Raw genomic sequence first — 14,616 nt, 5'->3', positions numbered from 1 at the left:
TGCATGCTTGTAATCCCAGCTACTCAGGAGGTTGAGGCAGGAGAATTGCTTGAGTCCAGGAGGCAGAGGTTGAGGTGAGCTGAGATCATGCCATTGCACTCTAGCCTGGGCAACGAGAGCGAAACTCCCATCTCAAAAAATAAAAAAAGTATGTTTAGATCAGGGAATTGGTCCAACAGCTGTAATTTGCCATCCCCTGTGTTAAAAATGCATACTAAAATATTTAGGAATGAGATGATGTGATGACTGAGATTTGCTTCAAAATATTCTGGCATTAGGGAAGTGTGTGGTGGGAGTATAGGTGAAACAAGAATTGGTTTTGCATTAACTCTTTTTTTTTTTTTTTTTTTTTTTGAGACAGGGTCTCACTCCATTACCCAAGCTGGAGTGCAGTGGCACAATCATAGCTCATTGCAGTCTCAACCTCTCAGGCTCAAGTGATCCTCCCACCTCAGCCTCCTAAGTAGCTGGGACCACAGATGCATGCCACCATGCACGGCTAATTTTTTAATCTTTTGTAGAGACCAGAGTCTCCCTATGTTGCCCAGGCTGGTCTTGAACTCCTGGGCTCAAGTAATCCTCGTGCCTCGGCCTTTCAAAGTGCTGGGGTTGCAGGCATGAGCCACTGCACCAGACCTTGCATTCATTATCGAAGCTGGATGGTGGTATATGAAGACACATTATGTTATTCTATTTTGTGTATGTTTGAAATTTTCCAGAATAAAAATTATAAAACAATTCTTTGAGTTGAGATGTCCACCCAGAAATGCATCCCTGGCATCAGAAGTTTAATGCCATGCTTGAAAGACTTCCTCAGAATTTCTGCTATGGGGGAACTGTCATAAAGCATCAGGGAAATTGATGAATGCAAGGTATCTCACACACCCAGGCCCCTTGTGGGACACTGCCTTCCCATAGCACTAAGTGGCCATGTTTCATATCACATGACTCCAAGTGGCCACTGATTGGCTAACATTTGGTCACCTGACTGGGATGCGATCAAATGATTGGCCATTCAGTGACCAATGATATGGCTGAAGAAGAAAAGGTGAGCTAGACGGATCAGATTCTCTTTCATGAGACTATTATCTGAGAGATCCTAGTGAAATGGAGGCAGGGTTTGACTCTGGACTAGATTGAAGACTGCTGGAACAGGGAAAAGGCACCAAAAGCACCTCTCCAGAAGATGTGCCCACCAGCACCATAACAGTTTACCATTGCCATGACAACACCCAGAATTTACCAGCCCTTTTCTAGAAATTTCTGAATAATCCACCCCTTAAATTGCATGTAATTGAAAATGGGACTAAATATGACTACAGAACTGGCCCTGAGCTGCTACTTTGTGCTCAATGCCTATGTGGTAGCCCTGCTCTGCAAGGAGCAGTGCCTCTGCTACTGTGCAGTACTGTTTCAAGAAAAGTCGCTAACATCACTGGGTTGCCCTTGAATTATTTCCTGGGCAAAGCCAGGAACCCTCCCTGGCTGAGCTCCAGTTTTGGGCTCACCTGACCTGCACCACTAGGAGAGTGACTATTTATATCCTTGTAATAACTACTTCCTCCACACTCATCGTTCCCTAAAACAAGTTATGTTAAGCCTTTGCTTTAATGAAAACTTCCCAAAATGCCCTTTCAATTTGCACACACCACTCATTTCCTTCTACCACAGCAGACACCACCAGATGGCTCTAGGCTATGAGAAAGAGTTCTGTCTGGACTTTTAGGAGCTCTCAAGATTTTTGACCCGAGTGGTGGTTTCATGGTTGTTCATTTGTGAATATTTAAGCTCTTCATATATTTTCTGCACTCTTTTCTATGCATATCTCACAATTTTTTCTCTTTCCTTTTTTGTTGTTATTATTTTTTAAATAAAATAGAGGTGAGGATCTTGAACTCCTGGGCTCAAGTGATCCTCCCACCTCAGCCTGTGAAAGTACTGGGATTACAAGCATGAGCCACCATAGCTGGCACTATTTATTATTATTATTATTATTATTATTATTATTATTATTATTATTATTTTGAGACCGAGTCTCGCTCTTGTCACCCAGTCTGGGGTACAGTGGCGCAATCCCCAGCCCACTGCAACCTATGCCTCCTGGGTTCAAGCGATTCTTCTGCCTCAGCCTCCTGAATTAGCTGGGTTTACAGACGCCCACCACCAAATCTGGCTAATTTTTGTATTTTTAGTAGAGATGGGGTTTCGCCATGTTGGCCAGGCTGGTCTCGATCTCCTAACCTCAGGTGATCCACCCGCCTTGGCCTCCCAAAGTGTTGGAATTACAGACTTGAGCCACCGCGCCTGGCCAATTATTTTTTTAAACGTGGAAAATTTTACCTCCAAAGCTTGTGAACACTTTGCTCAGGAAAACGAAACACAAACTCTTTCAAAACTGTCTTTCACATACCAACCCACTGAATGTTTGAAAACCTGTGTGTTTTCTCCCGTGAAATAAAGCTCTTACCCAAGTTCTTCCAGGAAAATAAGGGATCACTTTAGGCAGTGGTGATGGCCAAAGTGACCATGAGAACTTGGTCTCTGCAGATCCCCACCTAGCCTGCCAGCAGGAATAACCCCAGATCCCCATCCAGCCCTCCCCGCAGGGCCAAAACACAGATAGGCGAGGAACCAGAGATGGCTGTGAGTTTATTAAGGGAGATCTAGTGCTTATCCTAGAATCAACCCTTGCTGCCTATGGTCTTCTTGATCCAATCCAGGTAGCGGCAGATGTTGGTATAGACACCAGGTCTGTCGGACCTCCCACAGGGGTCTGAGCCCCAGGATGTGATGCCCTGGAGTGCACCATTACACACCAGGGGGCCTCCAGAATCGCCCTAGACAGGGAGAATGAGAACAGGGTTGCATGTGAGATGTCCACAATGTCCCTTTTCCTGCTGTGCCAGCGTTTTACCAGTTCTTTAGCATGACTGGTCCCCTGTAGCCAATGGGGGTAAAAGCATTGTCCCCTGAGACCAGTCAGGACAGGGCTTGGGGCTTCCATGTACAGACAGACATGGTGTCTAAGGGTAGTGGTCAAAACACTGACAGAAGAGGGGAAAGAATGAAATCCCAACCAGGCTTGGTGGCTCACGCTTGCAATCCCAGCATTTTGGGAGGCCGAGGCAGGCGGATCACTTGAAATCAGGAGTTCCAGACCAGCCTGGCCAACATGGTGAAACCCTGTCTCTACTAAAAATACAAAAATTAGCTGGGCATGGTGGTGCACACCTGTAATCACAGCTACTCGGGAGGCTGAGGTGGGAGAATTGCTTGAACCCGGGAGGCAGAGGCTGCAGTAAGCCAAGACTGTGCCACTGCACTCCAGCTTGGGGGGACAGAGCGAGACACTGTCTCAAAAAAAAAAAAGTTCTTGAGGGTCCAATCCAGGGAGAAGACAGTAGGGATTACATGTAGAGGACTGAGCTTAAGTTTCCTCCATTCCTGGTCAATAGTGAAGGCATCATTGATTGCAGTTGCCAAACACAGGAGAAAGGATCAAGATTCTTGTGAACACACACACACACACACACACACACACACACACACACACACACCATATCCCCAAGGGACAATGGCTGAAATCTTTGTGGAAGAGACCACTGTCTCTATAGAAAAATCCAGAGAGACTGGCTTTCATGGCAGTATCGCTAATGGAAATGACTCCATTCTTGGCCAATGGGGAAGAAAGCATTGTCTTTAGGGACCAATCATTGGCAAAGGCGGTGGGGCTTCCAGGAAGGGGACAAAGCCGGGGTAAGTGCTAGGAACAATGAAGCTGCAGTTAGAAGAGAGAGTTATATCTATAATCAATCCCAAGAGAAAGGGATGGGAGCTCATTGAGGAGGCACTGAAGTCAATGGCACCATTTCCCCCAGCCAACTGGGAAGACACCATTGTCTCCCAAGGAACCAATCACGGAAGGGAACCAGCCTTGGGATTCTAGCCCGGCCTCAAAGAAAAGTGACTGATCACCTGGCCAGTGGTAAAGTTGGCACAAATTCCATGATGTAATGCTGGGAACAATAGCAGGGAACTCGCCTAACCTCTAGCCTCAGACTCTCCTTCCTGGACATCTACCCCACCCTCTATAGCCCCCAACTCTGCACCCTGTCCTGTAGGTAAGGTTCGAAAGAAAACAGTAGTAATTAAATGCTCCTAACCCCTACGCGGTGTGACTTTCAGAGAAAGTTTGGCCTTCTCCGAACCTGGCTCCCACTCCGTAGAGATAGGGGCGACCACTCCGGGTGCTAAGTCTTTGGGGTCACTCCCCTTACCACTCCCACCCCCATCCAAGCCTTAAACCTCTAGAGGGCAATGAGGGATGAGTGAGGAGGAGGATCTCAGAAATTGCTCACCTGGCACGTGTCTGCCCCTTTGCTGCTGCCTGCACAGACCATGCCGTCTGTAATCTGCCCTGGGTAGGCATCCTCACACTTCTTCTGGGGAAAGATTTTTACTTCTGCACAGTTGAGAGTGTCAGGAAAATTCTCTGAGGGGGAAGAGGTTGTAAGATTCCCTGAGAGAGCAGCCATTTGCCTTCATCCCTGACTGAATCTAACCCCTTTCTTTCCAGGATGTAATGGGGAGTTTTCCAGCTGCATGGGGGAATTTTCTGACACTCTGCACAGGGGACACCACTTCTTACCACATTAAACAAAGCTGTACTCGCTTCTATTGGGCTTTCTCCATCTAGAGAGGAGCCCTCGGATCTCACATGTTTTTTCTTGCCCTGAGCCAATCAAGGGACAAGGGGGTTACTTGGAGGTGCCCTTTATGATACCTCTGAGCCTCTCTTTCCAGTCTTCCTGCCGTCAGACAGCCAGGTCCTCAATCTGTGCTAAATTCTGCTCCTTCCAAATGTCACCTCCTCCTGGAAGCCTTCCCTGATCACTCGGATTAAAAAATACCATCCCTGCATTACTCCCTATCCTTTTACGCTCCACAATATTTCCTTACAGCACTTAACTCTACCTAATATTTTATTTTATGTGTATTTGTTTATTGTCTGTTTCTCCTACCTAGCTTGCAACTCTATAACTACAAGAACTTTGTACAGTTTGCTCATGGCTGTATATCCAGTGCTTGCAACAGTCCCTGGGGCATAATAGGTGCTCAATAAACAAGAGTTGAATTAATGATTGAAAGTGGAATTGTTCTTTTTTATTAACCTCTTTTGAGGAATAGACTTCTTCAAAGCCTCTCTGAGGGGGAAAAACTTCCATCTGGCATCTCTACATGCCAAAAGCAATATGCTCATAATCTCATTTAGTCCTCCCAACAGTGCTTTGAAGGAGGGATGCATTCATTCATTTCATTATTTATTGATCCAGCCATTCATTCCACAAATATTTATTGAGCATCTACCATGTAGCAGGCACCGTTCTGAGCACTAGAATACAATGAAGAAAACTGATGGAACCTGAACCCTCACGTAGCTAAAAAAATCTATTGGTTAGTGAGTCCCATTTTGCCAATGAGGAAAGTGAGGCTCAGAGATGGAAAGGAATTTGCCCAGGGAGAAGGGGCAGAGCCATGGTTTGCACTGATCTACTTGATTTGCAAGCATGTGTGTTTCTACAGCAGCAAACTGTCTCATCCAAAGCATTCAGAGCCGGAGCGAGGCAGGCAGGGACCTGAATGCCGATCTTGCCACTTCCTGGAGAAGCTCCTTGACTCTCTGAGCTGAGTCCTAATGTTTTCACTGTGAAGGAGGACGAGGGGCTGTCTGGATTCTGGAGTCCCAAAGGGACAGCTTCATTGGAGGTCCAGACTCCGGGGTCCACATTCAAGAGGGAGCTAGGACTGCTGGATCCTGGGAGAAGAAGGGCCTAGACTCCCGGTTCTGAGGGAAGAGGGGACCAGGGACCAGGTTTCCTGGGTTCAAGAAGGAGAAAAAGGCCGGGGGCAGTGGCTCATGCTTGTAATCCCAGCACTTTGGGAGGCCGAGGCAGACGGATCACTTGAGGTCAGGAGTTTGAGACCAACCTGGCCAACATGGTGAAACCCTGTCTCTATAGCAAATACAAAAATTAGCTGGGCTTGGTGGCGGGTGCCTGTAATCCCAGCTACTCAGGAGGCTGAGGCACGAGAATCACTTGAACCCAGGAGGCAGAGATTGTAGTGAGCTGAGATCATGCCACTGCACTCCAGCCTGGGCAATTGAGTGAAACTGTCTCCCCCAGCAAAAAAAAAAAAAAAAAAAGGAGGGAGGTGGGGGGGAAGGTGCCTGTTTTCCTGGGCCTCTGAGAAGTCCAAATATCCCAACTGTGTTAAGATTATATAAAATCCTATACAACCAAAGGTTCTCTTTCTCTCACCACTCTTAGTAGTCTGGTCTTCGAGGCTTCTAATATGACTCCCGCTTGTGAATCTCAACATCATGATCACTTTCCCTTCCTTGTCTCCCTCTGGGGGACCAAGCTTTGCCAATAGCTTGGGGTCCACTGAGCCAACCAGATCCTCCTCTCCCTCCCATTAGTGGACAAGCCCACTACCTCGGGGACTGGTGACAGTGCCCCAGCCCGAGATGATGCACGTCTGGCCAGGCTGGGTGCAATGATCTGCCAGGTTGATGGGCTTCACTTTGGGCCCCAGGGATGCCTGGTCACGCAGCTGAAGAAGCATCAGGTCATGGTTATGGTCGTCCACATCGCTGCTGTTGTAGCAGGGGTGTGGGATGGACTGAACCACAGGTATTTCTTGCTCTGGGCCATCTTTATTGTGTAGGCTGTGGTCTCCCAGGCGTACTGTGTATTTCCTGTAATGGTGGGAATAGTTTGGGACCCAGGCAGTGGTATTGAACCCGGCCCCCTCCTCCTTCAGACCCAGGAGTCCAGTCCTCAGCTCTCTTCTTCCTGAGTCGAAACCCCAGCCCCCTCTTTCCTTTTAGCCCCAGCCGACCTCGGGCCCCGTCATCCACTCACGGTTTTTTACAGTGGGCAGCCGTAAGGATCCAGTTGCCACCTATAAGGACACCGCCACAGAGTAGTTGCTTGCCCTGGAACAAGGCTGCCTGCCAAGGCTGCGAATGGGGTCGGCACTCCTGACCCCCCAGCACCTTCTCCTCCTGTGCCCTGGAGTGTCCTGCAGCAGGAGGGAGAGGGTTGGATCGCCACCCTCTGGGGCAGTGCCAGGGCTGGGAAGGCCACTGTAGGTTCAAATGGACACACGGCAAGTTCTCCGCGTACAACTTAGTGAGGGAGGTCCAGGCGCCCACACGCTGCCACACGGGCACACTCATTTCAGCCCGTGTGTCATCATACAAGAGTCATACACCCCAGAATGCCCCCACATGCTTCCACTTGAGTCTACATGCCCCCAAGCAAGCAGCCCCCTACAGGCTGTAGGTATTCAGACAATTTACAGCATCACCGAACCTCCTCCTACCTGCTGCTACCTGTTTCTTGCCTCTATCCACCCTGAAGAAAGCCCACAGAGGCTCCTGCATCATGTCACACTCTTCACATTCGTGCACACGCACCCACATAACCACCGCGGCATTCCCACAGACTCCCCAGCACCACTGCTGCCTTCAGACCCCTGCCCTCCGGAGGCCTCCGCAACCCTCCTCACCTGCCCAGGCTGCCCCCAGCAAGAGCAGGAACATCCACGTCTGGGCTGCACGAGGTCGGAGGCGTCCCATGGTGAGGTCTGGTAAATGGAGAGGGCGGGGCCGGTAGACAGGAAGGAGGAGCCTGAAATCCCAGTTCTGAATTTGGGGACGGGGGAGGGAGCCGAGAATATCTGGGGCTATTCTGGGCTTCTCTGGAGGAAGGGGGAGGCTGGGGGACTGGATTCCCACATTCCAAGGGAGGAGGGAGTCCTGGATGTCTGGGTCTGAGGGGACAGGGAGCTGGGAGCTGGGACTCCTAAATTTGGGAGAGGAGGAAGCCGGGGTCCAGACTGCTGGGTCTCCAGAGAGAAGGGCCTCTGAGGCTGGGGTCCTGGAATTTGGACAAGGAGGGTCCGGGGCCTGATGTCTGTGTCTGAGCACCTCTCTCTGCACCTCACCTTCCAGAATCCAGGGGCGGGGTCACCTACTGATTCGGACCCAGTGGAGGAGGCCCCAGTACTTCAGTTCTTGCTGCCTGGTACACGATTCTGGAGGCTTTTAGCTCGATTTTGGAGACTTTTAACTGGGAATCTCCGCCTCCTGCTCCTCCTCCTCCTGCACTAGAGCCTGGGGAGCTTCTGGGAACTGGAACACTGGGTGTGAGTGAGAAGGGGCGGAGGGGGCTGAATGTGAAATCTTGAGGGAGGAGGGGCTGGAATCTCAGACTTCTGAGGCCAGGGAGAGGAAGGACTCGGTGCTGAGACTCTAGGATCTGAAACGTAAAGGGCTGGGGGCCAAGACTTTAGTTCTGAGAGGGGAGGAGGCTGGGGACCTGGATTCCTGGGTCTGAGGGAGGAGAGGCTGGGGACCTGGACTCCTAAATCTAAGGGAGGAGGGGCTGGGACCTGGGCTTTTAGGTCTGAGCGAGGAGGGGCTGGAGGCCCAGACTCCTGGGTCTGAGGGAGGAGGGGGCTGCTAGGGGCTGAGACCCCTGGGTCTGAGGGAGGAGGGGGCTGCTAGGGGCCAGGACTCCTGGGTCTGAGGGAGGAGGGGCTGGGGGCCTGGATTTCTGGGTGTGAGGGAGGAGGAAGCTGGGGGCTAAATTCTAAGTACTTTTAAAAGGAGCAGCTTGGAGCTTGATCTTTTGTGGAAGGAGGGGCTGCTGCCAGTAACCCGGAACCGAAGAAAGGCAGGTTTTCCTGGGTCGGAAACCAGAGGGTGGATCAGGCCCCGCCCGCTGCCCCCTGAGAGGTCCGGGATCTGGGAGGGCAGGTTTGGGAAGCACTGTGACCTGGTTTCCCCTTTCCCTGGAGGCGGCAAGACCAACCCAAGCAGAACCCAGGAGTCTTGCTGCAATAGGGCTGATGGAGAGAGGCTTTAGGCAGGACTTACTAGGGGTTTAAGGAGGAGTTGCAAGGCGCTACCGGTGCCCTCATCTGCCCTTCATCGCCCACCCGTTTGCCCTCCACTCGTCTCACAGCTCAGGCAGAAAGAAGGTGCGGTTTCCCGCGTTTACTGTAAAATCATCCATTGGCTGTAAAGGTATCCAGACCCTTCCTCAATTTCCCCCCAAGTCCCCGCCAGGATTCAAACCCAGGACACGCCCAGGACGGGGCCACACGGGGCTGAGCTCGACACTGCCCTCGAGCTCCACGTGGGCGGAGCTACTGCGCCCCTGACATCACGAAGGAGAGATCTCTGGTGAAGGAGGCGGGGCCACAAGGGGTGGAGTCCCGAGGGGAAGTCCCATTGGGCAAAGTTCCGAAGGGCGGAGCTATTCTGTGTAAGTGGTTCCTTGGGGCGGAGCCACAGGCTGCGCTGTTCCAAGAGGGAGGTGATGGCTGTCGGTGACGTCATAGAGACGGGCTCTGAAGGGCGTGTCCCTGCTCCGTTCCGAGGGGGCGCGCTGTGTCTTGCTTGACCTCGTGAGGGGGCGGAGCCTCAGGGGCGGAGTCTCAGCTTCCAGAGGGGAGTCTCAGGGCAGCTGGCGGTCAACGGCGGGAACCATTGAGGCTGGAACCCTGCGGGAACCCCCTACCCCGTGCCCTTCGGCCTCTCTTGGTTTTCCAAGGTGCCCCTGTGGCTCACAGGCTCAGTTCTCCATGATTTCTTGGATCCAGTCAAGGTAGTGGCATACGCTGGTGTAGACTGCTGGGCGTCGGGGTCTGGAGCAGGGCTCAGCACCCCCAGACACCACACCTGCCAAGGTTCCATTGCAAACCAGGGGGCCCCCAGAGTCACCCTGTACGCGAGAGAAGGGCAGAGGAACTGTTAGGCCACTCTGCTCATGACAATTACACAGGCCACTTCCTCCTTCCCAGAAAGGCCCCAGCCCTTCTTCCTCCAGCATCCGAGAGTCCCCCATCTCCAGCCTCTCCTCCCTCAGACCCAGGAGTAAAAGCTCAGAGCCCCCACCTGCCCGCAGGACCTAACCTTCTCCTCCCCCAGGACTCAGACTCTGGACGCCCAGCCCACTCCTGTAGATCCAGAAGTCTGGACCTCCAGACCTCTTCTCTTTTACACTAAGGAGTCCAGGTCCTGGTCCCGTCCTCTCCCAGGAACCAGGTATCCCAGTCTCCTTCTCATTTTGACCCAGGAAGGCTGGGGGCCAACCCCTCTGCTCCCCTAAATCCTAGAAAGCTTGGCAGGACAGCCTCATTTCCCCCAGAATAAGGTCTCACCTGGCAGGAACCTCGGCCCCCCTCCCACAGGCCCGCACAGAGCATGCTGTCCGAGATGTGGCCGGGGTATGCCCAGTGACAGAGTTTGTTCTCCAGGATGCTGATGTTGGCACACTGCAGTGTGACTGGAAACAGCGCTGTCAGGGAAGAGAACTGTCAAGGATCCGCAACTGTCTCCAACACACTGAGCACCCCACTGCCCTGAGTCCTCCCTGCAGCTTTTCCAAAGGACCCATGGAGCCACATTTAGGACTCTCAAAGATAGAGACAAGAGACGGTGACAAAGAGACAGTCATAGCATGCAAGAGAAACAAATGGAGACAAGGAGGAAGAGGGCCAAGAAGAGAGAGGGGCTGGCCGGGCACAGTGGTTCACACCTGTAATCCCAACATTTTGGAGGCCAAGGCCAGCAGATTGCTTGAGGTCAGGAGTTTGGGACCAGCCCAGCCAACATAGTGAAACCCTGTCTCTACTAAATATACAAAAATTAGCCTGGCATGATGGCAGGCGCCTGTAATCCCAGCTACTCGGGAGGCTGAGGCACGAGAATCACTTGAACCTGGAAGGTGGAGGTTGCAGTGAGCCGAGACTGGTCACTGCACTCCAGCCTGGGAGACAGAGCGAGACTCCATCTCAAAAAAAAAAAAAAAAGAAAGAAAGAAAGAAAAAGAAAAAGAAGAAGAAAGGAGGAGAAACAGAAAGATGCATGCAGAGAGCCAAGAGACAAGAGGAGATGCATATATAACTCCCCAGCACTTTGGGAGGCTGAGGCGGGCGGATCACAAGGTCAAGAGATTGAGACCATCCTGGCCAACATGGTGAAACCCCATCTCTACTAAAAATACAAAAAATTAGCTGGGCGTGCTGTTGCACACCTGTAGTCCCAGCTACCCTGGAGGCTGAGGTAGGAGGATTGCTTAAAACCCAGGAGGTGGAGGTTGCAGTGAGCTGAGATCACACCACTGCACTCCAGCCTGGGCAACAAGAGTGAGACTCCGTCTCTTAAAAAAAAAAAAGAAAAAAAAAAGAGGAAGAAATAGAGAAAGACCCAGAGACCTCAAGGAGTGGAAGGAAGGCAGTGAGATAAAGGTAAAGAGATTCACAGGAAGATGGTCACTGATGGAGACAGAGACTTAGACAGAAATACCAGATACAGTGTAGTCAGTATAGATGTGGATATGGATATATAATACATATGTGCATCTATATAAGACATGAGTGCAGTCTCAGATGCATCAAGGGACATGATAAACAGAATTGGTAAACAGAAGTTGGGGATGGCGGCTGTGCAGGGACACAGGAGCCATTGGGGTCCATTGGAGTGGATCAGAGAACTTATCTTGGCTGAAGGGGGCAGCCTCCATTGACTCAGCCCAGTGCTTGCTATTTTGGGAATGTGAGTTCTTCAAACTTTTTCAAGTGAATCCAGAAACCTGGCTTTTGTATAAAACCTTCCAAGTTTTAGATATTGGCAGCAACAAATTCAGACTGTTTTTGCAATCCACTGACCCAATTTGGCTAACGGGTCAGTGATCCGTGACTCTGAGAGACATGACTTTATTCCCATTCTAAGATGAATGTATTTTCACATTTAAACATCTCTGGGCCAGGCACAATGGCTCACACCTGTAATCCCAGCACTTTGGGAGGCCAGGAGTTTGAGACCAGCCTGGACAACATAGCAAGACCTCATCTTTGCTAAAAATTAAAAAATGACCCAGGTGTGGGATGTGGTGGCATGTCTGTAATCCAGCTACTTGGGAGGTTGAAGAGAGAGGATTGCTTGAGCCCAGGAGTTCAAAGCTGCAGTGAGCTGTGATCACACCACTGCACTCCAGCCTGAGCAACAAAGCAAGACCCTGTCTCAAAAACAAACAAACAAGCGAACAACAAAAAAAACTCTGAAATTAGAATGTGTCTTCCAGAAAATGATGTTATATAATCAAGGGGATCTTTCCTTCTCCCCCTCCTCCTCCTTCTCCTCCTCCTCTTCTCCTCCTCCTCCTCCTTCTCCCTTTTCTCCTTCTTTGCAGTTCATAAAATAATGGCACAACTTAAAAATTCTAGCATCGGCGAGGCGCGGTGGCTCATGCCTGTAATCCCAGCACTTTGGGAGGCAGAGGCGGGTGGATCATGAGGTCAGGAGATCGAGACCATCCTGGCTAACACGGTGAAACCCCGTCTCTACTAAAGATACAAAAAATTAGCGGGCGTGGTGGTGGGCGCTTGTAATCCCAGCTACTCAGGAGGCTGAGGCAGGAGAATGGCGTGAACCTGGGAGGTGGAGCTTGCAGTGAGCTGAGATCGCACCACTGAACTCCAGCCTGGGCGACAGAGCGAGACTCCGTCTTAAAAAAAAAAAAAATTATAGCATCTTAGATTTGATTAAATATATCGATTGGCAGATAGATAGACTGACAGAGAGAGAGAGGAGAGAGAAAGGAAGAAGATAGAGATGAAAAGGCAGAAACAGAGAGGTGAGGGAGCCAGATCCCGGGCAAGAGGTTTCAGAGAGAGGTCTGGGCCAGGTCATACCCTTGGGGCTGGACACGGCCCCCCAGCCTGATATGAGACATTGTGTGCCTGGGGAGACACAGGTCTGGCTGAGGTTGAGGGGCTGCACAGCAGGACTCAGATGTGCCTGCCTGGGCAGGCGGATCAGCATGATGTCATCATTGTGGTCATTGGCACTGAGGTCCTTGTTGAAGCCAGGGTGGGGGAAGAAGTCTGTGACCCGGAACAGCTGCTCTGGACCCTCCCATTTCCAGAGGTGGTGCTCTCCAAGGCGGACCCACAGATACCTGCTGGGACAGGCCTCAGAGGTCAAGCCGGGTGAAGGTAAAGGTCCTTTCAGTCCCAGCCCTGTCCATCAGGGTGCTGTGTGACCCTCCGGAAGCCACACACCCTCTCTGGGCCCTCATCATCTATGTCTAGCCCAGGGTACTGTTATTTTAAGCAAGGCACACACCTCCTCTTGTGTCCCTGGTCCTCACTCTGATGTTTTGTGTGCCCCTCCTTTGTAGATGTCCCCACAAAGCACCCTCTCCTAGTCCCAGGCTGAGTGAGCCACCTTCCTCCCTACTCACCTGGAGCCTTGGTGGTGACTTGGGTCCCCAGGAACGGTGTGGGCACGGGGGGGCCCCACCTACCACATAACAACAGCCCAACCCTGCCCCCACAGGTCTGGTGGCTTCTGTGGGAGTGGCTCTGTATGTCTGAGTGGTGTGTGTGCATATGTGTGAAAGGGGATGGGATATGGAAAATCCCCAACTTGGGGGTCATCTCTGGCCTTAGCTTTTCCTGTCTATCATATCCTTCACCCTTCAATGCATGTCTTCCTGGTGTCTAACCTTAAGCTCTTACCACAGTTCCAGCCCACTTGTTCCCCTTCCGGCCCATGCCCTAGACAGCTGGGATCCTTTTGGGGTCGACAAATCTATTCCCCAGTCTCTGACCTCTGACATTAGGCAGCAGGCTAATGACTGTAAATTCATGGTTGGGGAACCAGAGACATCTGTCTCTGTCTCTCTGTCATTCTTGCTGTCTTGGCTCTGGATCTGGGAAAATAGTCCTCAACCCTATATCCCCTCATCCCCCTACCCTTCCCCTGCCTCTGACTCTCTTCCACCTTCATATCTCTGCATTTCTCCTGTTTGACTTTCGGCTGAAACCTGAATATTGTTGTCCCAGCCTGATGTACAGGACTAAGTTAAAAGAGGGCCCATCATGGAGCAATGCGTGATGGGAAATTCCCACACAGCATCTCTTACCAGCATCAGTGCTTTATTCCTGGAGGGAAGAAAATGGGAACAGTATGGATGGTCACTTTTCAGAGGCAATGGAGAGAGGATTCCTGCATCAGGTAGCTTCCAGGATTCTATTAGAATGCCCAGAATCTAAGATTCTCGAATTCTCAGATTCTGACACCCTATTATTCATGATTCTCCAATCTTGAGGCTCAAGGTTTAGAGTTTTATGAATCCAAGATCCTAATATTCCAGATTCCCCTGGATCAAAAAACTCCAGGATTCTAACATTATCTGAATTAAATCTAAGACTTGAACCTAGAATTTTAATATTCTGGGACAAAAAGACTAGAATTTTGGCCGGGCGCGGTAGCTCATGCCTGTAATCCCAGCACTTTGGGAGGCCAAGTTGGGCAGATCACAAGGTGAGGAGTTCAAGACCAGCCTGGCCAATATGGTGAAACCCCCGTCTCTACTAAAATACAAAAAATAAAATAAAAAATTAGCCTGGCGTGGTGGCGCACGCCTGTAATCCCAGCTACTCAGAAGGCTGAGGCAGGAGAATTGCTTGAACCCAGGAGGCGGAGGTTGCGGTGAGCCGAGATCGTGCCACTGTACTGCAGCCTGGGCAACA

At 51.0% G+C, this 14,616-nt stretch overlaps 2 protein-coding genes across 3 annotated transcripts in view; both read right to left on the bottom strand.

Moving 5' to 3' along the window:
* Nucleotides 1-2,628: 2,628 nt before the first annotated feature.
* Nucleotides 2,629-8,201, bottom strand: KLK8 (kallikrein related peptidase 8). Of its 2 annotated transcripts, XM_017876471.1 has the most exons (6): nucleotides 8,014-8,201; nucleotides 7,576-7,653; nucleotides 6,927-7,086; nucleotides 6,498-6,760; nucleotides 4,359-4,492; nucleotides 2,629-2,837 (listed from the first exon to the last, which is right to left on the bottom strand). In XM_017876471.1, exons 2-6 carry the CDS (start codon nucleotides 7,643-7,645, stop codon nucleotides 2,682-2,684), a joined length of 783 nt encoding a protein of 260 aa, XP_017731960.1. In that variant the 5' UTR covers nucleotides 7,646-7,653; nucleotides 8,014-8,201; the 3' UTR covers nucleotides 2,629-2,681. The 2 variants fall into 2 exon arrangements, with proteins under 2 accessions (XP_017731960.1, XP_017731961.1); XM_017876472.1 differs by lacking the exons at nucleotides 4,359-4,492; nucleotides 6,498-6,760; nucleotides 6,927-7,086.
* A 490-nt stretch (nucleotides 8,202-8,691) lies between these two features.
* The window catches only part of KLK9 (kallikrein related peptidase 9), a 7,480-nt gene continuing 1,555 nt past the window's right edge, over nucleotides 8,692-14,616 (bottom strand). The window contains exons 3-6 of the mRNA XM_017876473.1: nucleotides 12,772-13,037; nucleotides 10,237-10,373; nucleotides 8,948-9,797; nucleotides 8,692-8,754 (exon numbers count right to left, since the gene is read on the bottom strand). Coding sequence (XP_017731962.1) covers nucleotides 9,648-9,797; nucleotides 10,237-10,373; nucleotides 12,772-13,037 — 553 coding nt within the window. The 3' untranslated portion in view covers nucleotides 8,692-8,754; nucleotides 8,948-9,647. The remainder of the gene's footprint in view (nucleotides 8,755-8,947; nucleotides 9,798-10,236; nucleotides 10,374-12,771; nucleotides 13,038-14,616) is intronic.

The sequence above is a fragment of the Rhinopithecus bieti genome, unplaced genomic scaffold (assembly GCF_001698545.2).
Source record: "Rhinopithecus bieti isolate Rb0 unplaced genomic scaffold, ASM169854v2 scaffold_10264, whole genome shotgun sequence".
Taxonomy (NCBI): domain Eukaryota; kingdom Metazoa; phylum Chordata; class Mammalia; order Primates; family Cercopithecidae; genus Rhinopithecus; species Rhinopithecus bieti.
Note: the sequence above shows the minus strand (reverse complement) of the source record. Positions and strands in the feature narration are given on the sequence as shown.

Excerpts from the sequence above, each read along its gene's own strand:
- KLK8 (XM_017876471.1), bottom strand. The coding sequence starts at position 7,645 with ATGGGACGCCTCCGACCTCGTGCAGCCCAGACGTGGATGTTCCTGCTC. Across the intron at positions 7,087-7,575 it reads GCTGGGGGCAGCCTGGGCAG|GACACTCCAGGGCACAGGAG; the intron begins GTGAGGAGGGTT and ends CTCCTGCTGCAG. Across the intron at positions 2,838-4,358 it reads AAGGGGCAGACACGTGCCAG|GGCGATTCTGGAGGCCCCCT; the intron begins GTGAGCAATTTC and ends CTCCCTGTCTAG.